Source organism: Sinohyriopsis cumingii, chromosome 15 (genome assembly GCF_028554795.1).
Source record: "Sinohyriopsis cumingii isolate HCF-2022 chromosome 15, ASM2855479v2, whole genome shotgun sequence".
Classification (NCBI taxonomy): domain Eukaryota; kingdom Metazoa; phylum Mollusca; class Bivalvia; order Unionida; family Unionidae; genus Sinohyriopsis; species Sinohyriopsis cumingii.
The window spans coordinates 134,095,449-134,121,672 of NC_142975.1; the positions used below are offsets into that span (position 1 = coordinate 134,095,449).

At 34.8% G+C, this 26,224-nt stretch overlaps 1 protein-coding gene across 2 annotated transcripts in view; it reads right to left on the minus strand.

Moving 5' to 3' along the window:
• Nucleotides 1-26,224, minus strand: part of LOC149782813 (centrosomal protein of 89 kDa-like) — a 158,149-nt gene that overhangs the window by 83,060 nt on the left and 48,865 nt on the right. For both annotated transcript variants that reach the window (XM_089934334.1, XM_089934333.1), the window contains 4 exons: nt 25,717-25,905; nt 22,238-22,383; nt 18,721-18,771; nt 8,593-8,676 (listed from right to left, as the gene is read on the minus strand). In XM_089934334.1, coding sequence (XP_089790460.1) covers nt 8,593-8,676; nt 18,721-18,771; nt 22,238-22,383; nt 25,717-25,905 — 470 coding nt within the window. The remainder of the gene's footprint in view (nt 1-8,592; nt 8,677-18,720; nt 18,772-22,237; nt 22,384-25,716; nt 25,906-26,224) is intronic.

Below are 26,224 nucleotides of genomic sequence, written 5' to 3' on the forward strand. Positions count from 1 at the left end.
TTTACACAACAATGTCCCAAAGTATACAACTTTTTTATTTATCCTAACAATTATTCTTAAAAGTATACTATTTTCAAAGGAATATAGATAGCTGATCAGTCAACTAGTCTTCTACTATTAAACGTCATGTTCTATGACATTACATACTACCTGTGAAAAAGATATTTTCATTGGATGACATGTCAGTTGATTTGCAGTAATCATCATAATGCACTGTTATGATTTTTACGTGAATGTAAGAGCTATTCTTTTGTGGTGGCATGCAGTTAAAATGTCCTTTTCACTATTCTGAAAAAAGTTTGATTTTGAACTTTTGCACCAGGCAGGTGTCATAGTGATGTGGCAACATGTTTTTTGTTGAATCACAATAATGCAATCCAGGAATGTATCCTTATTTGTATATCACTACAAATCAATGTTTTTGCTTCCAAAAATGTTATTTCTGAGCACTTTGTATTTCCAGAGAAACATTTATTGATCTATGTTTAAGTGAATATGAAGAGTTCTGAACCAGCAAATCAATATTTGGGTCTCTGCTTGGTGTTAGTCAGTACGAGGTTTAATGATTGATGAAGGTACATACAGACTTGAATATACACCAATAATTGTTGAAAGTCTGAGATTTTGTATAAAATTAACAACATAACATTTTGCAACAACTGATCAAAAATGGCCAAGTTATAAAATTATACAGTTTTATATGCTGCTAAGTTAAAAGTATTCTCTAGTCTTTGTTCCCATATATCAGGGCTATAACAAATAATCAACATAGAAGTGATTATCAATGATTTGCACATGATTTTGATTTTGACTAATAAGTGGTAGGGCAATTTTAAAACAGATGCTTAGGATAATTAAAACTGTAACACCTCCACCTATCTGGGTATATGACTATATGTTATGTATATCTGTATTTGTACCTGACCTTGTCTAGAATCAAGTTTATGTTGCACCTTACCAGTAACATTTATTTTGTAAACAACATAATACATAGTTAAATACTTCTCTATGACTGAGGATTAAATATTCAGACTATTATTAATGGTAAACATGTTTATTATCTTAATTCTGACGTGAGAAACGTCTAGAATGGAAAATTCCATTAAGTTTACAGAGAATTTCAGAAAATGTATTTGTGACCTATGCCATGTAGAGGGGTATAAAATCTTGTTTACTTGAAAAATTACTAATTTTTGCCTTAACATCTTAAGGAGAATCAATTTCATTGTTCAGTTTTTTATGTGGGTAGATTTATTTATTCAGATTATTATTCAGAGGAATTACGAAGTGCTCAATAACATTCTTGGACCAGCAAATTAATTTGAAATTATATTATATTCAGGCAAAGACATTTTGGATTAAATTATTGTGATACATCAAAGACTGTTATTTCACAATATTGTAAGTTCTTTTTAAATTTTCACTTTTTATTCATGGGAAATAAATTATTTGTTGAATTTTACAAAACTTATTAGTTTTTGCTCTTTTCTGTTACTTAGTTTAAGAACATAGAGTAGTAAAAAGTGTCACTTTCAGTAGGGGCTCCTCCAGAGAAATTCCTGTCATAAGCCAACCATGGCTACACTATGGATTGATCATATCTCATTCATGACATTGACCATTTGATGGAGTGAACTGGAAAAAGGGTAAGACTGATGCCACAAAGTCATTTGTAATGGGTGCATATAAAGGTGGCCCAGCAGGATAAATCTGCTGCCAAACTGAATAATGTTGGAGAGTTGCAAATATCCTCTCTCACTGAAATCCCTGACCTGTTGGAAATGGACTTATATGAAGTGGATATGACGGACATGTACGAAATTGAGATTGGTTATAAACTCCCTACCCGGGTGGACAAACACTGGGATTGGTGAAGGTTGGATTTTCCCCCAATTCATGAGAAAACTGAGATTATTCACAAAGAATAGGGGATCATTTCTGCCCTTGCAGAGAACAGAACTTACCATGTTTTTGGAAGATACTGCCCTGGTACGCCATTGCAGCCAAAGAGGAAGTCGACTGGAACAGGATGCTGATGCAATAAATAATTTAGTAAAGGCCCAAGAGCTGATATTTAGACTGACCTGATGGACTAAAAATTGTTAAACATTGTTGTGGTAAGCAAGCTGAAGAAACATTTGCAATGATGGATGAACATAGACATGAAAGTAGGTATCTGTGAGACTGAGACTGATAGCATACATGTCCCTTTAGATGGAGAGTCATACAGTCATCTCTATCTTGAGCCTTGGTGGAAGCATGAATTTGTTGAGTTAACTCAAGTCTATAATTAGCATCAACTTGCCATTGGCCATTTTGGTAAAGAACAGCCATAAATAGAACCTTGCCTGTTTCTTGATGACTGCATCTTCTGCTGAAGAATAGTGTCCTCCCAATCTGACCGCACATCTGTTAGAAGGGGAGAGGAAGAAAGAGGAGGGGGTGGGATACATGAAAGGTTGATCGCATGATACTGGAATTGCAGGAGTCTGGTGACCCCAGTATGCTGTCTGCAGAAAGTGGGGGTGTTAAGCTTGTCATGGGAGACAGGAGGCTTTGTGGCAGAGAAACTTGGTTTCGTACTTTTCCTTTATAGGTGCTTCCTAGACTGGTTTGGCTGATGTTTGCTGGCATAAGGTTGATATCTGAATAGGTTTTGGAATGTAAATTATATCTTTTGCTTATGGCAGGGATGGCTGGTTTTTAAAATGACATGGGTGGAATGGCAACTTAGACAGGTAGTTATTGAGCTATCTGCCTTAAAATTCCTCAAATATTTGCCAGCAAACAGAAATGGCAAGTGAAATGTTGCATCCTTAAAACCAGAGCATAATGTAGCTTTAGCAACATGGCAGGGACAACATGCATCACAATGTCAAGTCACCACTGACAAGAGGCAGTCAAAGAATCAGCCACGGAATGGTGATCTGCTCTGTTAGTGACCATTACAATTTGGCATGTTGACTCAAGTATGTTGGCTGGTTGATTTTTCTGCCAACATTGAAGACCTGGCGAAAATCTTCCTAATCAATTTCAATCTGGCAAGAAACACATTTTTATCCACTCCATAAAAAAGTACTGCTAAGTTTTTATCAAACAGTATGGTAGCTGGTGGAACCTGTCTTGTACTATCACTATGAAAATATTATTGGTACTTGGCTTTCAGAAAAGAAAGCTTTAGTATTTCCCAATGACAGATTTGTCCAGGCAGACTATCATTAATCTCCTTGATTTTTATTGATTGAGGAAGCAGCTGGATGGATGGAGACTTCTTCATCACTAATGTTGACCAATGATTTTATTTTATTATTCATGCATGGTGGTAGGGGGTGGAGGGCATTCCAGCACAGGCAGCACCTGGTGTATTTCCTTGACAGCAGTCTTAAAACTAATCTCTGTCCTCTCTTCGTGGTCGGATCCAAGTAGGGTTGTTGTCCAGAGTGTCTTCACACTCACAGTATGAAGTCTCTTGTTCATGGTCTGTCTCCATTTCAGAATAAACCATTCCCTGTAGTAACACCATTGCTTCTTGATAATTAATGGTTAATACCCTGTGGGTAAGCAGTGAATATAGGACAAGTCGGCTCCTCTGAGCGATTCTGTCATACTGGTATGGACAGCTGGTTTGCAAGAGTATGGTCAGCACTGTTACCAGACATGCCAAAGGTGCTAAATTTGTTGCTGGTCCCATGATTATGCCATGGGCATAACTGGACAGACTGATCAATCACTAAAATCTCCATCATACTATGTTTGTGTAGCTATAACCCAACAATATGAATGGATATGTCACTTAGATCCTGCAAATTGTAATTGCATGTAGCTGAAGGCATGTTAAAGAAGGACACATATGATTAAGATCACCATAACTGTAAAGAGATGAAGCCACAGACCTGGCGAAAGGAACAGATCTCCATAACTGTAAAGAGATGAAGCCACAGACCTGGTGAGAGGAACAGATCTCCATAACTGTAAAGAGATGAAGCCACAGACCTGGCGAGAGGAACAGATCTATCAAAAAGATCTCCATAACTGTAAAGAGATGAAGCCACAGACCTGGCGAGAGGAATAGATCTATCAAAAAGATCTCCATAACTGTAAAGAGATGAAGCCACAGACCTGGTGAGAGGAATGTATGTATCAATATGATCTCCATAACTGTAAAGAGATGAAGCCACAGACCTGGTGAGAGGAATGGATCTATCAATAAGATCTTCATAACTGTAAAGAGATGAAGCCACAGACCTGGTGAGAGGAATGGATGTATCAATAAGATCTCCATGACTGTAAAGAGATGAAGCCACAGACCTGGTGAGAGGAACGGATCTATCAATAAGATCTCCATAACTGTAAAGAGATGAAGCCACAGACCTGGTGAGAGGAACAGATCTATCAAAAAGATCTCCATAACTGTAAAGAGATGAAGCCACAGACCTGGTGAGAGGAATGGATGTATCAATAAGATCTCCATAACTGTAAAGAGATGAAGCCACAGACCTGGTGAGAGGAATGGATCTATCAATATGATCTCCATAACTGTAAAGAGATGAAGCCACAGACCTGGTGAGAGGAATGGATCTATCAATATGATCTCCATAACTGTAAAGAGATGAAGCCACAGACCTGGTGAGAGGAATGGATCTATCAATAAGATCTCCATAACTGTAAAGATATGAAGCCACAGACCTGGTGAGAGGAACGGATTTATCAAAAAGATCTCCATAACTGTAAAGAGATGAAGCCACAGACCTGGTGAGAGGAATGGATGTATCAATAACATCTCCATAACTGTAAAGAGATGAAGCCACAGACCTGGTGAGAGGAATGGATCTATCAATATGATCTCCATGACTGTAAAGAGATGAAGCCACAGACCTGGTGAGAGGAACGGATCTATCAATAAGATCTCCATAACTGTAAAGAGATGAAGCCACAGACCTGGTGAGAGGAATGGATGTATCAATAACATCTCCATAACTGTAAAGAGATGAAGCCACAGACCTGGTGAGAGGAATGGATGTATCAATAACATCTCCATAACTGTAAAGAGATGAAGCCACAGACCTGGTGAGAGGAACAGATCTATCAATACGATCTCCATAATTGCAAAGAGATGAAGCCACAGACTTGGTGAGAGGAATGGATCTATCAATAAGATCTCCATAACTGTAAAGAGATGAAGCCACAGACCTGGTGAGAGGAATGGATGTATCAATAACATCTCCATAACTGTAAAGAGATGAAGCCACAGACCTGGTGAGAGGAATGGATCTATCAATATGATCTCCATAACTGTAAAGAGATGAAGCCACAGACCTGGTGAGAGGAACAGATCTATCAATAAGATCTCCATAATTGCAAAGAGATGAAGCCACAGACTTGGTGACAGGAATGGATCTATCAAAAAGATCTCCATAACTGTAAAGAGATGAAGCCACAGACCTGGTGAGAGGAATGGATGTATCAATAACATCTCCATGACTGTAAAGAGATGAAGCCACAGACCTGGTGATAGGAAAGGATCTATCAATAAGATTTCCTTAATTGTAAATGTAGAAAACTGTATCATAATTACTTGCAGAAATTTAAATTTGCATCATCATCACTACCTTCTTTGCTTGTCTTGGGCAACTTTTGCAAAACTGTAGTCTTTACACTCTCAGCCCATATGGCACACATAATTTATAGTAAGTACATTTTGTACATGCAAATCAGGACTGATGAGTGTCTTCCTTGGCCTTGAACTTGTTGGATTTATTATACTTCGTCAATAGATTTCACTGACATGTCAAAATCAAATAAAACACAACAAAAATGTTTTGGATTGATGGGAGGTATCTCTGAGATGTTGAATGGAAGCAAAGCTTAGAAACTGGCAAAAACTAGTGGTGGGTAAGGGAGGTAATGGAAAGGTGTTATTGCCCTTATATCATATAGACAAAAGAGATGAATATTCATCTTTATGTAGGGCTGAGTTTTGGAGGTAGTAGGCTTATAGGCTTATATCTCTAATATTCATGAGCTCAGGGAATGTAAAGGAGAATGTTATTTTTTATTTGACTTGCCTTTTCCCAGAACTCTGACCTTCAGACCTCAGATTCTAAGGGCTTGTTTGTTACCTATATGCAAGTCATCCATAAATTCTGGTCATGCACAAAATCCATTTCTCTTTTAGCAACAATTACCCTGATCTTTAATCTTAAAACCCCCAAAATCAACAGGTCTCTTCCATACTATAAGTACAAGCACTCCATGAGCTAAAGTCCTGGTAAATGCATGTGGTTTTATTGCTAAATAATGATTTTTTGCATTACACATCACTTTCTGGCAGGTATGACCAATCAGAAGGCTGCATTGGTACATTTCAAGTAAGATTTTAAAAATCTGGATTAACATTTGTTACTTGAAGAGCTGAGTAAAGTTTTATGATTTAATGGCTTGATTTTTCTTAAGCTGCTTTTGAATTTTTTTGTTTGACTACCTCAAGAGCATAAATTTATAATTTCTAACTTGATTATTGACAGGTGGCCCCTAACACTGTAAACTTGTTCACATCTCATACCAAACGGAAACTGTTGATGTAAGCTTCTAAAACAGTCCATTTTCAGTCAACACTGTGTTGTTTGCTGTTTTCATCCAATATTTGCAATAAGTACTTTTAATATTTCAACAAAAACTTAACAAAAAAATAAAAAGGTGTAACTCTTACATACATGCATTCAAACTCTTGTTTACATGTATTCAAAGGGATGTAACTCCCAAAGTTATGGAAATTTATGGAATTATTCAGACCTTATCAAATACAGTGAACAAAATCACATCTGTTCAATAAAAAAAAAACAGACTCATTGAAGCAAATATACATAAACCATGTTAAAAAAGAAATTCCTGTTTGGTTTGAATGTGAACAAGATGACAGTGATAGAGACCAAAGGTCAAGATAAGGGTTAGAAATTACAAACTGATGAATAGAATGACTAAGTTTTGTACATCTTTTACATCCTTAATGCTCTTTAGTTTTAAAACCCAGTAAGGGGGTAAAAACTAGCAGGATTAGGCAAATAGTACAGTTGGGATCTTTTGCCAAAAGTGGTATTTTTTTCTCTCTCTAAAATCTAATTAAATATCTTTCCTTTCTCTAAAGAGGAAAATATATTCTTGATTGACATATAGAATCATATAGGAATTGATGTATTTAGAGACCAATGAAGAAGAGAATCTAATCTATATTTACTCTATTATCTGTAATTTCCGGATACTTTCAATTATATTTTTTCAGGTGAACAAATAATTATAGACACAAACATTACTTATAAAGTTCAGCTGATTCAATCTTAAATACAAAAAAAATTAGCAGTTTTTCAAAAGAACAAAAAGTTGGAAAACTTGGGTGTTATAGGATAAAATAATCATGGTTGGGTATTTTAACAAAGTGTAAATATTTACCTAATCATTCACAAAGTAAATAAGGTCTGAGGGACTTTATGTTCACTAAGTGTGTGATCTGGTAACATTTTACATGTCGATAAATACCCAAACATGATCACTGAATCCCTAAAATTCCAATTTTCCTCTTTTTTGTTGTAAAACCAGCAGATTTCATAAACAAATCAAACAATTTTGGTAGCTCATTGTTTTCTTTCAATGATGACCTCTTCACAATGCAGCAGAATACCTAGATGAATCTTTGCCATACAAAGGTCACTGCCGAAAACTCTGTAAATTCATAATAATTGGAATTTAAAAAAAAATGAATTTGATTTTCAGTGACTGAGGTTTTACAAAGAATGAAGACGGGAGGGGGCATGTGTGAAAAATGACAGATATTACATGTATCTAGCTGGACCGTTTCAGGCCAATGTCAGGGATGCCAAACCATGTCATTTTAGTGGAATCTAGACAGCACATCTGGAATATATGGCATGTCTGTTACAAGCAACAGACTTCTGCTGATAAAGTTGTCTATACATACCATATATACTTACTCATAAGTCAGATCCAACCGTAAACTACATTAATGCTGATCTGCCTTCACATTATGTGCTGGTAGATTAGCGTTTATGTTTATTCGACTGATTACTCCGGGCAAACTGCAAAGTCTCAAATCAGCTGGCACATGTGACAGCAGATCTGGGTCTGTGCAGTCTACAGTTGGATTTGACTTATAAGGAAGCATATATGACACCACTACACAGCCTGAATCAATGAAGAGTGTATGACAATAAATGGTGAGTAAATTTCCCAATTTCCAAAGCAATTTAACCATTACCAGTCCTCATGAACTGCCTGTGCATATTTCTTTCCTCTTTATCTCTGCCACCATTTTCACACCTAGTTACAGTCCAATCAACTGGTTTCTTGTTATGTATATACCGTCCTTTACATTTTGAAATCACATTCAATGAACCAGCAAACTGTACTGTGCTGAAGTACCTTTTCCCCCGGACTGTATCCAAATGGAAATCTGGAATTTCATCAATTAAAGGAGGAATGTATCATTTTCACTAAAAACTCATAATAATTCCACAAACTCCAGAACTGTCATTATCTGTGTAATGTGTGTGTCATGTCAATCTACTAAGGAACACTTACTTGATATTTTGTTATAGTTTCATCTCGTTCTTTTAATCTATCATCATACATCAACAAAAGTGGGTTCAGATATCGAATATTCAACTGGAATGAGAAACATACAGATGAAGAGTACTTCTGACTTAGCAACAAAAGCTTGACACAGATGTGACACAGACACAAGGACAAAGTAAAAATAAAATGCATGGTTCTGGTAAAGGTGTAAATAAAATAAGGTAGGAACTTAAGGTAGGTGTTAATTGTTTTCCTTTCATTTCTTTTTTTTATCCAGTTCACGTTAGTTCAAGTCACAGTTTCCTTATTAAAATTACTAGTTCATATGTAATCAACTGGACACGGATGACACTGATTTATTTTGTTGTGTATATGATATACAGTCATAGGTTCATTAAAATAAGGTACATATGGTTACAGGAACTGCACATATTTTCTTTGGCCAAAGAGTCTTCACAAATAGATAAAATTACAAACCATATTTATCCGAGTATAAGAAACATCCAACTGCAGCAAGTAATCACCCAGATCTGCAACTGACCACCTGGATTCAGAAGAATGCTGAATCCACTCACTGATTAATTATTGATTTTATTTTTTAAAATTTGTTGTCCTTGAAAAAAGTTATTTTTATTTACAGAAGACTTTTGAGGATGTGATTAAAGTTTCTGAAGTAGATGTAAAAATTTCATGAAAACAAAATGACAGATGTTGATTAATAATGGTTTTGAAATTGTGTAAGTACAACATGCATAGATAACAAACCAGGAGCCATTGGTATTTTACATAACAGAATAGAACAAGCCAAAATTATGGAGGTTTTCTCAAATCATCACTATTCTATTTCCTACAATGAGCTTAATCAATGCTTTTCTATTTTAAAGTATATCTGAATAGTGCTACATTCAAACCTGTCATTTGTAGACATTTATAGTCAAGGCACCTGGGTGGCTGAGTGGTGTAAAGTACTCACCTGTATGGACCACTGCCACCTCTGTTCTCATGGGTTTGAGCCTCAGGCTCAGCAAATATGGGTATGTAACAAAGCTTGCCATTAGCGTCCCGTGAGTTGGTGGTTCTTTCTAGGGTTTCCCCTGATTCTTCCTCTACCAATTATATTCAATGCCACATATAACCTATCATGTACTGAAAAATGGCATTAAATCCACAATAACAAAAAAGGGACCGTACCATGGTCTTACTACCTGTTGATCAATAAAAGAAAACAAAAATGTTACATTTTTTCTATTACTTATACAATCAGTCCTAAAGGAATTCTTTGATACTGATGTTTAAATTTTTCTCAATTTGTATAAAATAAAGAAAAGCTACAAGCATTTATACTGTATTTTTTCCTTATGACTAAACAGGCTTGCAAAAGATCATCTTGTATATTTTATCTACCATACATGAATTCCTTCTAAATAAATAGTTTCAGTCTCTCTTAGGTAAGATTGTCATTTTTACCAGGGTTCATACAAAATTCTGAATGATAAATTCAAAGACTTTTCCAAACTTTCAAAGACCACAAATAAAGATTTCCAAGACCTATTTTTGCAAACATTTTGTATACAAGTTATGTTATATGAGAAAACAACGAATGCAAAATACTACAATATTGTTTAATGATGAAATGAAACTGAACGGGTCATCGAAAGAAAGAAACCAGGAAAACTCGACTGCATCTAAATCTAACAACCTTGGACAATTTTATTTGGGATTATGGAAATAAATTAAAATGTTTGAGTTTATTTCAATTATCATAGACTTTTAAAGACCTCAGAGTAATCAGCTCGATTTTCAAAAACTTTCAAGGCCTTAAAAATATGACTAATTTTTCCCAAACTGTCAAAGACCTTCAAAGACTGTATGAACCCTGTTTACCATATTGGTCATAAAAAGATGCTTCTGTTTAGAGACCATTGTGATTTTTATGGATGTATTATTTATCGATCCACAAAGATGCATCCAACTAGACACTGATATGCTACCATAATAGGAAACAGCAAGTCTAGGCACATGCTTTTCACTGGAAATCACAGACACAACAGCACAGACCCTGATCTACACAAAAAGCGGTATCCTGTTACAAATCAATAATGAATGGCATAATGATACATCATGGCTATAAGGCTGAGACATATTCGCATGATATATAAAATGAGTTCTTTATCCCCAAAATCAGAATTAAACATGTATGCAGTTTTGTATTTATTACATATCCTCTCATTTACACATTCCAAATATTTTCAGTTTTACTGTGTGAATGGAATCTATGACAATCCAAAATTTATAAAAGTTTAAATTGGTGCATCAAAGAATACTGATGTATGGATGTCACTGAAAACACCTAAATAATTCAGTCTGGAGGTGAGATATGGAAATATGGATTGCACATCCATACTGAATGCTAGATCATCTACATAAGATTAAAATGCTATATAATAATGTGAATCATGTTATGGCAGATATATGTGTACTCTGCATTTAGATTTGCATTATGCATACACAAATATGATTGAACAAATAATATGATTACTGTTTATTTTGATCACTGAAATATTTCAGAATACAAATGCAGAATAGGGTGATTCTGAATGAATTTATTCAATTTTAATTTATTAAGGATAATTGATTAAAAGAGGCATAAGATTAAAATCGGCTATATACTGTCGGAAAATGATGCCTTATAATGTTAAATGTTTATGTTTCTAATTTCAACCATTTGACAAGCAAAAAAAAGATAGAAAAAAAATGTTTACACAATACAACAATAAATAAAAAAAAACTACATAGAAAATCTTAAGATAAAACATATGAAATGAAACAAAAAAATCTTAATAAAATAAGTTATTAAAATGAGGGAACAATACAGTTAAGTTAGCTACAAATCACCCCCAAAATATTAAACAAAAACATGATCAAGGATGAATGGAATAAAATTAAAATCACTTCATGAAAAAGGCAAAACTGTAGTGTTAGCTCTTATATATATATATATATATATATATATATATATATATATATATATATAAGATCATTTTATAAAATTATATGTGATTTGAAATTGCAGTTGGCAGGTTCATTCAAAAAGTAGTACTTGTAATTAGCTCACTGCCTATACTGTATATTTAAAAGTTCCATGTTCACCAATTGTAAACCAAAGATAAACTTAAATTTTCTTAACTGACCATTGGACCTCATGGTTTTCTTGGGGTTTTTGTTCGAGTCCATTCAACAGTCCTAATTATATAGAACTTCACCAAAAATGGAGAGTAGAAAGCACAAATTTCAAGCATTTCTGGAGCTGCTACAAGATGACAATGTGTGTGTGTGTGTGTATGTATGCATAGTGTGACCCCACTATAGCATGCTCTGTAAACAACACGAATTCAGATATAACACAGTCATGGAGTTGCTCCTGAAATTTCATATATATGTATTTTTCTCATACACAAAAAACAAAATTTCTTTCTTAAAAGTACCCCCAAAAATCCTAACAAGTTTATTATCATTTTGGGGAAGAGACCAGGTATGAATAATACAAGACAGTCATAGCGTGTATTTTTCTTGTACATGAAAAAATAGTTTTTTTCTACTCAAAAGTTCAAAAAACAACATGTAAAAAGTTTATTCAGGCATTGCGCAGGGCTTAGCTAATGTTGCAAATTTGCGATTTCTTTCCCATCTTGGTAGAAAAATAAAGCATCTGGCAATATTTTTTTTATTGCCAACATTGCTGGCTGTTTAAACTTGTATATACAACAGTTGTTTTGGAGTGGAGAAATTCAGAGGCCCCATGAAAGAAGGCTGCAAACTTGATATAAAATGCACTGAAATTTATCTATTGTTACATAAATTCTTTGTCCATATTGACAAACCATGTTAACTGTGCATTGTTTTATCATAATCTGCTTATGTTTACATCAAGAATGAGTTATATATGTTGTGAGATATCTGCTTTTTTGTTGTTGTTGATATATCTGGTAGTGGAGATCAACCTGACGAGGCATTATCTCGTAATCTATCTTTTATCAGATTTTCGGCCGCTTACTAGTAAATAATATATTTACATAGACTGACATTTGTATGTAGATAGTAAGTAAAACATTTCTTTTCACTCAGAATTAAATCCTTCAGAACACTCACAATTTCTGTAGTAATCCCTGTCATGAGACCAGAACACCTGCATCTCATCTGTTGACTCTTTTTTAAATTTCTGACACGTGTGGGACGCAGCTTCACTCTGCTACCACAAATGTAAAAAACAAAAAACAAAAAAACACAAGATCTTATTTGTTGGTCTATTCAATAGGCAGGAAGTAACAGTAACTACAATCGACCAAATGACAGCCAATTTATTTTTAAAAATGTACTCAAATAAAATAGTTTGCTGAAATTTCAAAGACAACAGATTACCTTTGAAGCACCGATTGTTACGAAAATGTACTAAGCAAATGGAAAAAAAACCAGTCTCAATCATGCAATACAATTATTTGATGTTGCCACCACAATAAGAAAGGGGCATTTGTTTGGTTTTTCAAAGCTGTCTTGTAGCAGTGACTTCAATAATGCATGCACCCTTCAATGAAAGCCAACTACAACCTTCCATAAAAACAAAGAACCTTTCTTCAAAGGAAGTCAGTACCAAACTTAGATAAAAACAATGGAATCTGATGGATTGTTTCATTTTCCAATGTGACTGGAACATGTTCACTGTGCCATGGAGGTTTCCTTTTTTTGCAAGAAAAATGTTAATGCTTACGAATGCTACCAACAGCAGCTTAAAATGCAAACTAACCTATACCGACTTGGGACATACTGAAAAGTAAATGTGCTTCATTATTTGTTACATTACTGTGCTATTTTCTGTTCCACTGAATTCAGACCTATATGACCTGTGACAAAATTATTGAATATTTTAAATCTGTGTGTGTACATATTTTCAATGGAATTACTTGCACTGTGGATTCAATATATGTGACGAGATTCGCAGGTGAGTGACGGTGTTCATACTCAATTCATGCATAGACATGTATATATCAACAGTATACACGTATATGTACCAATCCATGGTTTTCTAACACAGTCCGGTTCTATGGCTCCCAACTACCATGTTACAGTGTGTGTGTGATTTGGATTTTTAACGTAGCTTTAACAATTTTTCAGTCATATCGATATGATGTCTGCATTGTGGCAGTTTATAGTTATGTCTAGCACTGGGGCATCATGCCGCAGACATGTAGCATGATGTCCCACCCAGTAACATCACTATCCTGACACCAGGCCTACCACTAACCTCCTAATACTGAGCGCCAAGCAAGGTAGCTGTTAGTACCATTTTTGCAAGTCTTTGGTATGACTTGGCCATGGATCAAACCACGACCTCCTGCATCCAAGGTGGACACTCCAACCACTAGTGCACCAGAGCAGTCACCATGTTATAGCAGGGTCACACTGTGTGTGTGTGTGTGTGTGTGTGTATGTGTGTGTGTATATGTATATATATATATATATATATATATATATATATATATATATATATATATATATATATATGTATATATATATATGTATATATATATATATATATATATATATATATATATATATATATATATATATATATATATATATATATATATATATATATATATATATATATAAAGAACACACATCATATGGCAAAAAACAGTCCTTTCGTCCTTTCAAGTGCACTGGATCCAGCTAGGGATCGCATGTGTCAGGGATTGATTATGATAAATTCAATAAGCTGACAAATAAGCTGACAAGGAACAGTGCAAAACAAATTTCTAACTAGCCTAAGCACTATTTGACTCTAAATGAGTATAGGGAAGCATGGGAATCAAGGACTTTTTACTCCCTTTCTAGTCAAACTCATACAGCTTGTCCTATAACTCAGTAACTCTGAAATTAACAAATAAACTACCTCATAATCACTTCTCATGGGTCAGTGGTTCTTCCCGGGGTTTTCCCGGGTTCTTCTTCCACCATTAATACTGGCCGCCATGCATAGCCTATCGTGTGCTGAAAAATGGCATTAAACCCCACAACAACAACCTCCAAATCAATGGAACTGCAATGGGTACAAAAGGGCCCCCTCCTATTCAAATATTTTTATGGGAAGATTGGAGGGTCAACTTTTAGCATCGGTGGAACTTGCACCATACCAGTGGATACACTTCATTGATAATACAGAAATGAAGTGGCAGCATGGAAGAGAAAATCTGGATGATTTCATATCAAAGGCAAATAACTTCCATCCTACAATAAAATTCATGGCAGAAGTCACAAACCACATTTTACTGGACACAACTACCAGACTAGTAGAAAACAAACTCCGTAAAGACATCTATTCAAAACCAACTGATAAATACCAGTTTCTTCGCCCAACTATTTGTCATCCAGAACACTGCATTCGTAACATCCCATACAGCCAGGCACTAAGCAAATGCAGAATAAGCTCAGAGGACGAAACATTCCAAAAAAAGATCTGAAGAGTTATCTGAATATTTGATTAAGTGTGTTCTGTTTGTCTTGTCTGTGCTTTGTGTTTGTCTTTGAAAGAGACTCATTTAGAGTCAAAAGCATTTAGGCGAGTTAGAACCAATTTCTGCATTGTTAGTTGCTAGTTTATTGAATATATATATATATATATATATATATATATATATATATATATATATATATATATATATATATATATATATATATATATATATATTAAAACATGAGTGTAAGACATGTCTACAGACAGTATAAATATATTAGTCAGGGTTAAAGTTTACTGCTGTTACTTCCAGAGAAATTTAACAAATTTACATTTTGACGAATGTTTATTCTGCATGTGGAATATATATTTTTCCCATGTATATTTTATTTTGTATCATCCATGTTAGTGAACTTAACAAAGAAACTTTATAAAACTTCTGATACGTTGATTGGTGTCTGGTTCTTTATGGTATAAAAGAACAAATACTAGGGGGAAAAAGAAGGCTACTAATTCTTGCAAATGGAAGTCTGTAAAAAATACTGGTAATTTTTACCTTATGTTTTACCTGCTCTCAGTTTGGAATATGTAAGAACTCACTGTTTTGCAAAACTAACAATAATGATCCAAAGATATACAATGATTTAGTTGAGATAATGAGTCACATTAGCTTTGTCTGTTTCTTTACAAGCATGAGATATTTTCTAAATTTTCAATAAAATAAATAGCTCAAAATAACGTTTCACTTTAAAATATAACTAGCTATCATGTAATTCTATCAACAGAGATGACAAGCTTTCTTTGACAGAATAACTTCCATTTGTAATTAACAATTAGTATTGTAAATAGCTATAAGGAAATCAAAGCAATAAATAATACATTATGAAAACAAAAAAGGGATACAAAAGAATTTAAGCAGAAAATGTTGACATTTTTCCTTTCATTAGAAGAACTTGTATCCCAATCAGTTATAACATGCTGTGAAAGACAGACTCGGGTATAGACAGTTTTCACATGACAGCTTAAGCTCTCAAAATTAATTCATCTCAAATCACACTCATGATTGCTTCTCCCTAAGTCACTGATAATTATTTCTTCAGAAATCAATGTCCTAACTATTTCCCATAAAATAATTCATAATTACTTCCCTGAAATCCCTATAATCATAATTTACTTCTTCTGAAATAACTATAATATTTACCTCCCTGAAATTCCTATCATAATTACTTCTCCTGAAATCCCTATCATAATTACTTCCCTGAAATAACTATAATAATTACTTCCCTGAAATCCCTTTCATAATTACTTCGCCTGAAATAACTATCATACTTACTTCTCCTGAAATCCCTATCATAATTACTTCCCTGAAATAACTATAATAATTACTTCCCTGAAATCCCTATCATAATTACTTTGCCTGAAATCCCTATCATAATTACTTTCCTGAAATCCCTATCATAATTACTTCCCTAAAATCCCTATCATAATTACTTTCCTAAAATCACTAGTCATAATTTACTTCTCCTGAAATCCCTATAATAACTTCCCTGAAATCTCTTTAATAATTACTTCCCTAAAATTCCTATCATAATTACTTCTCCTGAAATCCCTATTATAATTACTTCCCTGAAATCCCTATCATAATTACTTGTCCTGAAACCCCTATCATAATTATTTCCCTGAAATCCCTATCATAGTTACTTCCCTGAAATCCCTATAATAATTACTTATCCTGAAATCCCTATCATACATACTTCTGAAATCCCTATCATAATTACTTCTCCTGACACCCCTATCATTATTACTTCTCCTGAAATAACTATAATAATTACTTCCCTGAAATCTCTATCATAATTACTTCTCCTGAAATAACTATCATAATTACTTCCCTGAAATCCCTATCATAATTACTTCACCTGAAATCCCTATCATAATTACTTCCCTGAAATCCCTATCATAATTACTTCCCTAAAATCCCTATCATAATTACTTTCCTAAAATCACTAGTCATAATTTACTTCCCCTGAAATCCCTATAATAACCTCCCTGAAATCCCTTTAATAATTACTTCCCTAAAATCTCTATCATAATTACTTCTCTTGAAATAACTAACATACTTACTTCTCCTGAAATCCCTATCATACTTACTTCTCCTGAAATCCCTATCATAATTACTTCCCTGAATAACTATAATAATTACTTCCCTGAAATCCCTATCATAGTTACTTCGCCTGAAATACCTATCATAATTACTTTCCTGAAATCCCTATCATAATTACTTCCCTAAAATCCCTATCATAATTACTTTCCTAAAATCACTAGTCATAATTTACTTCTCCTGAAATCCCTATCATAATTACTTTGCCTGAAATCCCTATCATAATTACTTCTCCTGAAATAACTATAAAAATTACTTCCCTGAAATCCCTATCATAGTTACATCTCCTGAAACCATGACTGACAATATTTTGGGTCACACTCACATAAAAATGTATTACAGAAAATGATTCCTGGACAATATTCATAATTTTGATATGCCTGTGCATCTTCAAAAAACAGCATAATGATTATGAATGTGTACCTCATGGCTAATATAAGATACATTTGACTTGTATAGCCAAGTTTAAAATATGTTATGAATGGCTATTTCCATAATTAATAGCATTACTGAATGTTGACCCAAAAGATAGCACATGCCTATTTCCAGGGCAGACAAATCTGACAAAGTGAAATCTGTAGGTACATATTATTACACCAATTGGAACAATGCTCAGCCATTTCCATAAAGTCAAGAAACAACCTTGGATATAGTTGTAGATGGATTTGGTGATCTGCCTCCAGAGGAGTACACTACATATGAAACGACACTAAAGGCCAACAATGATCTGATTGTGATTTCGTCTCCTTCTGCAATTATGTTATGCCATGTTAACAAAAAATTAGAATATTTTTCTATATGTTGACAAATTACTGTTAAGTTTCTTAACAGACTTGACAGAAAAGATCAAGTCCTTTGAGAGACACTTTGTCACTGGCCGAAATACCATATGATCTGCAATGCCAATAACTCATTATCTTGCACTGTAATGACATCATAATGCATTTGCTTTGTGACATTATGCAGGTGACATGGAATTTTCACTAAACTGAAACAAGTTAATTTAATTTTTTTGCACCAAATCATGCAATAAAGCAATTATAGATCTTTGCTTCAGTAAATATTAAGTTGTATGAATGAGTAAATCTGTCATATTGACCTCTGTTTTGTGTTGTACCATAATGATAGGCATATGCTCTCATTGTTCCAACAAAGAGGAATGATACAGCATCACTTTTCCAAAAGTGATGTTGGCAATGTTACTATAAATCATGTTAAAATTTGTGTACAAATTATTTCGTATCATAAAATGCATGAAAACTAGTCTTTCAAAGCAGCATTATTATTGTTTTCATTAGTTGCAGAATATGGGAGAGAATCAAGTAAGGGAGTAAGAAAGGAGAGTGACTCCTGTTTTTTTATAGAAAGGACAAGCATTTATAATGAAAGGAAAACTTGATCAACATATAAGCTACATGGGAGTTTGAGTTCACATATGTGACCGACAGGTAGGGGTCATTCTTACCAGCCATGAGGGTACAGGCCCTTTAGAGGGCAATCCTGCAAGCTGTCTTGCCTGAAATTTTCATTAGACATGTCAATACACCATCTCTATATTCTTCATTAAAATTGTTCTTAAAGATTTATTTTTTTACAAGTAATGCTTTCCTGATTAGGAATGAAAATTTAGCAAACTAAAAGAATTTGGAATCATTTCTAACATTTTTAAAACACACTTCAGCAAGTGCTGTTTTCATTTTGTTGAAAAGTAAATGTACAGTGCTGTAACAAGAGTACTACCAACAAGACATGATACACCTATTATTTGATCATTTCCTACTAATGACATCACCTCTGAGAAAGGGACATTGTGAAGTGGCAAATTTTATGTCGATCTAACAAGAATACATTAGTTGAGACCAGAGAACCATTAATTAGATTTATGGAGACAAGCCTGTATCATATCGCCATACTACCGTGTACGGTATTGTCCTTTAGAGGGAGAATTCTGTTCCTAATTAAACATTTGTTTATACAGCAGCCGGGCAGACAATTTGGGACAAGGAAAACTTCTTTTTCTTGGTAAAGTTGTCACAATTAAGAGATCGCAGAAACTCTGTTACTCAAACTACCAGATCAAGCTGACCCTGACTTTGGCGCCTCTGGAAAAAGGCGGCAGAGATATTTGATTCTGATTGGTTACGTTAAATGAGAGGGCGTGTTCCAACACAAAATTTCATAGGTTTTAATATCGCTCGCATCAAATTTTAATCAGTCTAAGCTTTTCCTGCAAGAGGAGACCCAAAAAGTAGGACTCCGGGAATTTTCAAGAAATTTCTGTAAAACAACTGTTGTCCAAAAAGGGGACGATTGTCGAAAGGAACCGACGAACTAATTTACCGATTAGAGGGAGGAACGTTGAAAGCAAAGGTAGTGTGACAATTCCATGTAATTTGTTGATGCCATATATAATGCTTTGCTGAAGTTATTTACTTGTATCTGCATGAATCTTTTTTCTACATTCGTGTAATAATTTGCTTTATGAAGTATAACTGTGTTGAGTTTATGCATAGGAAGTTGTACATTAATCTTCTTTAGATAAGTTTGACGAACTGTTTGAATTTGTTGTCTTGTTTACATAGGAATTATGTTCTAAGAATTTAATGCATTACATTAGTTAATATGATTACAAGAATCCATGTGAATTCACCGAATTTAGAAGATTTCACGTATGATTAAGAATAAGTGTGTATTGACGGAAATGATCTAGTAATTGATTGATGTGATGTATCCTATTTATTCGCTGTGCAAATTGAGGCTGGCTCAGAACCCCAGGCCTCGCGTATGTGTTAATGTGTAAGGTCAAGGCGTAATGAATTAGCCATTTGACTAACTAGGGTCATTATAGGACAGGTGGAGTCGACTGATAGCCTTAGCATCTGTTTAGCACTGATAGTAGAATCTGATAATGAGGGAGAATAATGAAGAATTAACTGTTTCATAAATAACGAGAAATTTAGGTTGTCTCTATTTATATTTATTTAAAAGGGAGAAAATAGCTCCTGAGACATATGAGATGTATGAGACGTATTATCCTGTGATGCAATCCTGCAACGTATTAATTTCTGAAGACGTATCCTGAGAATATCCTGAGACAGATGGTAGAAAGTATCATCCTGAGATCCAAGAGTCTGAACAGCTACAGTGGGAGCAAGCCAAACTGAGGACGAGCAGGTTATGAAATCGTACAAGACGTTGACTTCGATTGTCCACTCGATCCTATGATGAACTAAATCTATCAGTAAATCTGTTTGCGTTTTCTTTGTATTTCAGTGAAAGTTAAATTTCTAAAAGCAGAGTACATTCCTGATGTAATGAATTTTCACAGTGTTTGTATGTAATTGATTAAATTGTTTGTTTACATGTATGGGGGCTTGTGTTGGTTTGTTCTATATACCTGCTCAGATCTCTATCTATTTCACCTATAAGTTTCACCACTTATATTTACAATTACTCGAACCGGGCAATAACATCGTGGGCAGTCAACCCCTAGACAATGAAAACCAAATACGGAGGGGCAATCACTTCCCCCATTTTAACAGACATTACTACTGAAGGATAAAGTGTGGAACTAGGTACAATTTCAAAATATCAGTTGGGGTTCAAAAGAGACACCTGCATAAAAATATTCCACTATATATTGTTTCATGCTGTGACCTTCACCATGAGGCAATGTATATAACTGTAAATACACAATATACTGTCAAATCAAGGCATATAAAAGGCTAAAGTCCATTAAAATATATTCATTGGTCAAAATATTATACCTGTATATGGACTAGAGTCCTGATTTATATTTTCCCTTGACATGACCTTGACCTTTGTCATGTATATTTGTGTATTATTTGTTGGCTTTCATGATGATCATATGTTTTATACATCTATATTTTGTACCTGACTTTGGCCAAAATCAAAGTTCATTTTGCACCTGACCAGTGACATACATTTTGTAAATAAAATAATACATAGCTAACATTTCTTTAAGAGTATAGGTTAAATATTCAGATCATTATATTTTGAAGTAATCATGTTTATTTGAATCTAGGCAGGGACATGGTTTTCCACATCGAAATTTCCCAACTTGTTGACAACCTTGAATGTTTTATGAAGGAAGCTGACCTACATCAGGACTCTATTATTGTGTCTTAGCTTTTTATATAATGTTGTTTACTTGAAAAATTACTCATTTGTGCCTTAACCTCTAAAGCACAATCAGTGTTCAGTTATCAGTTTTTGGTTGATTTATTTATTAAATTATTATTCATGGGAATTACAAAGTACCCAATAATATTCTTGGACTGAAACATTAATTTGGAATTATAGTGAATGCAGACAAGGACCTTTTGGATTATATTATACATCAAAAGACAGCACATTTTCACAATCCAGGCCATATCAGAACTTATTTGGAATACCACTGGAATTCAATTGGAACTTTATACATTTGGACTTGTGATAGAACTCTCAGGACTATTTGGGATTTAATTTGCAATATTGTGATTCTTTTTAAATTTTCATTTTGTATTCAAGGGAAATAAAATATTTCTGGAATTTTTACAAAACTTGTTGGTTTTAACTCTTTTCTGTTACTTAGTTTAAGACCATAAAGTCATAACACCCTATGGTGGTGGGGAGGGCCTATGGTATGTGACACATCACCTTTACATGTTTTATAACTGCTTTGAGTTTAAAATATCTTTAGTGGTTCAAAATTATAGTCCAGACAAGAATACAAGTCACATAATAACATTTTCCCTACTGTAACCTAGACCTTGAGGTATGGCTATGGCACACATCATACTGACAAGTCACGTTATATATAGGGGCAAAGCTTCATTAAAATATCTTCAGTTGTTCAAAAGTCCTGACAAGAATACAAGTCAAAGAATTACAATTTATGCTTGAGAAATTGGTACAATTACAGTAACCTTAATGCACGAGAAACAGAATATGAAACTACACTATTATATTGCAATATTAACCTGTTCTTGTGAGACTGGCCTCTGTTGTGCTTGGTAGGTACTGAGCTCCACATTCAGACGGTGAACAGTACTTTTAAGGGATTCATTCTCCTCCTGAAGGTCACTTATCTTTTTTTTAAGTAGCAGACTTGCAGCACTGTCACTGTCTGCAATAAGAACAAACTTATGTTTCATGTCAAGTCCCTCATCAGTAACACTTTTCAGTGTAATTCAGTGTCTCATTTAAGAATTTTGGTTTGATGTAAATACCAATTTTTCCTAGTAAAATATGTTTCTTCGAGAATACTTACCCATCTACTACTACTGCTACCCCACAAATCCAACCCTCCCAGATGCTACTTTGAGCTAAAGGGAGCTTAGAGTTGTCAGCTGGACTATGTGGTGGATGGGCAGAGTGATCTCCCCTTATGTATAAGACTTGGTACTAGGTCAGATTTTTCCTTGATGACGAGAAATCCAGATTGGTAAAAGGGTTATCATGTCTTGTTAGATCAAACTCACTGATGTTTCTGCTGGATGCTGTCCAGGTAAATTGATTTTGACACCACAGAAAATGGTCCGGGCATGTGCCATTATTTCATCAGACGAGTAAAGACCCAGAGGCTGATGTTGGGACCCAATGGGAATGCCCTGAATTAGTATATGAATAGGCAAATTTCAGGAATGTCCTAGAAGCCTTGTGAATAGGGACATAAAGGTATGTGCTGTATTTTTTCCATTGAAGACCATGGGGCATGAATGAATTGATTTAGGGCACTTAGGTCAATGACTAGACGTAGAGTCCCATCAGCCTTTGAAACCAAGAAAAGGCTGGAGTGAATGACAGGACCTTCTCAGTGTTAAGTCTGCTTTGGTATGTGAGAACTGTTGCTTTCACTGAGTGGAACTGCGCTAGGACGGTTTCCAGAGGTTCGTGTCCTATGAGTGGCCCTTGGGTCCTTTTGTTGACTTCCTGTACTATCCCTGTATTGATGCTATGTTTATGGGGAGGGAGGAAAATTGGTCTCCTGGTTGACTTATTTGTGGACTTTTACAATCTGGCCATTAGACAGAAGGTGAGAGGACAAAGGTTGTGCTCTTACATAGGCTTTATGGTGGTCCTTCAGGAAAATGCAGGCAGAGATCACTGCAATGCACTATGCCAATTGTAAATTGGTAGCTGTGGTTATGGCATGGGCCAAAGTGTGTTGGGTGGCTCTTTTCAGTCCTCGGGCCATTCTTGAGACCAACTCCTATACACGCCATGAGGTATTTGGAGTGGGAGAAAATACACTTTGTTCTGCCTGTTGGAAGATAGCCATAGAAACGAAAAGTCTAACATAAAGCCCTTGGCAATGATATTGAGTAAAAGAGTCTCTTCATGTGGCATATTGAAGAGAAATTATGAAGTGACATCTGTTGAGGTGGGAAGAACTATTCATGACATCATGCCAAATGAGTATCTTCAGGTGGAATGAGGGTTAAACTGGTCCCAGCACATGTCTACAAAAGTCAGGTTTGATGTACTGGAAGGCAGGCTGTTAATGATTGAGCCCATAATACTGATATATTGTCCTTTTGTGATCCCTAGTATATAGCCTAGACCAGGCACAATGGAAATAGGCTATATGTGTGGAAAGAATATCGTTAGGATTATCAGTTTGGGATGGGTTATGGGATGTTTGCTTTATGTAACCTGTCCATATGTCCACTGAGTGAGAGCGAACTTTGCTGTTTAGAAACTCTGTCCCTCGCAATTCTGCAAGTGGAATCTAGTCAAACTCTGGAAAGGCAAGGTAGAGATAGTTGCCAAAAATGCCTGTGGTGGTGACTTGGGCACCAGAGCTGTTTCAGAGTGTGTCAATGTTCAGTGCTTTGTGGCTGAATGGTAAATTGATTTATCTCCCTTTCTGGCCAGAAATGTTCATACTCAGGAAAGGAAGAGATCACTCTGTCCAACCACCACATAGGTTGGCAGACAACTTTTAACTCCCTTTAGGTAAAAGTAGTATCTGGGAGGGCTGGATTTGCAAGGTAGTAGCAGTTCTCCTAAGGTATTATGATGGGTAACGTATCAAAAGAAGAACCATTGTGTCCTAGTTTAAAAAACACAATCTCAGGATTCTTGATGCCAGTAGAATGAAAAATCAAACTTATGTCTCATCGTTATCTAAAACAGTGGAGAAAACAAAATCTTCATGTACAATCTTTTGAGTAGAGGGGTACATTAGTTTCTGCTTGGAACTACTTCCCATTGGAATTTTACTGTTTCTTGACTCTGCAGTATATTTTGTAAGAATGCTGTACAAAGTTAAAAGTACAGAATATTTTATTTTGGCAGATAACACATAGTCTGCACAGAATTAAGAATAAATAAACATCAAGCTGTAACTGGTTCCATGATGCAACTGGTACTGACCATCTCTCCAGAAAATTTAAAACATCTGCTTCATGATGCTAATTGTAAAATCAGTCATCAATTATTTACAGCATGTTGATTTTTGATGGAAAAATTAATACATGTATCTTTCAATCAGGATGGGACACCATTATTTGCATAATGACTTATCTTAACATTTTTATTTCACTCTACTGGTGACAAAGCACAAAAAAATTATGTCTTTGTATTTTTTCAATACTTTGTTAAGAAATAAATTACTATGAAACAAAATCAACCTCAAAGCAAAGAGAAAGATGATAAAAGAAAACAAATACAACCTTTTATTGCTTTCTTTTTCTTTTTCAAATGTACCAAAAGGGTGTAACCATATTAAAGCGAGCATATGACAAAAGTAAAATGGCTGGTTGTTGTTGTTGTTGTTGTTGTTGTTGTAGGGTTTAACGCCATTTTTCAGCACACGATAGGCTATACATGGCGGCCAGTATTAAGGGTGGAGGAAGAACCCGGGAAATCCCAGGAAAGAACCACCGAACCTCGAGAAGCTACTGGCAAGCTTTCTCACATACAAAATGGCTGGTAGGTATGCATCACATCATTTGTAGCATACCGGGTAGTGAGGAGTTAAAGTACCTGTCTTGAATCACTAGGTTACTGGATCTGATCCCAATCAAATATTAGCAAAGGAAATGGTTTACCAAGGTCACTAATTTAGAAATGGTTCTCAAGTTTCTTCCATCTCAATGACTGCCTTACACCAGGATAAGATAGGTGAGTCTGCTGAATTCTTTACACTGCCTTCATCAGTTGTTGCCAGCAGAGTCATTTCAATGTAACAGTTATTTTTCCCTTCACAAAATTTCTTTGTGTATTGTTGGCAAATGAATCTAAATTTTGTATTATACACAAGGCCTTTTTCCATGACTTCTGAAGAAGGCTTTGTGAAGGATACTGAAAGCACACAAGAACCAAAATGGACCCTGAAAAGGTATCCATTCTAATTAATCATATCAAATAAAACATTCTTTTAGAACCTGGTGTACAATCAAATCAAAACAAAATACTGAAACGTTTTTTTCTTCTTTCTTTTCTTTTGACATACCTCCTTTTTCATATGTAGATACAACCTCCCTATAGGAGTGGACTTCATTCTCTAGCTGACTAGTTATAGACAGAAGGTGTTCCTTCTCTGACTCAAGTGCTTGGATTTTCTCCTCTAAATCTTGCCTGCTTGTAGAGGAAGCATGTTGTCTGCTGCTGCCAGGAATAAAGTGTCTGGTCATTACTGGTTCTGAAATAGAAAAAAGGTAGGAATTTTATAAAATATGTCAATACAAGCAGTGTCTTACATTGGATCTCATATCTTCAGAACCACAAAGCTGTTGTCAGAAATTTTCCTTTGGGGTCATTGGGGTCATGGCTTAAAAATTAAATATGGGCTAAAATTAAATGTGTAAACAACACATCATTTTTTATATATAAAAAACCAGACATACAACATCTGTACTCAAGAAACCAAAACCTTGAGCAAAATAGATTTCTTTCATAAGAATTACCTGGTCATAATACATTAGAAGAACATCCACAACCTTGTAAATATGGCAAAGAAA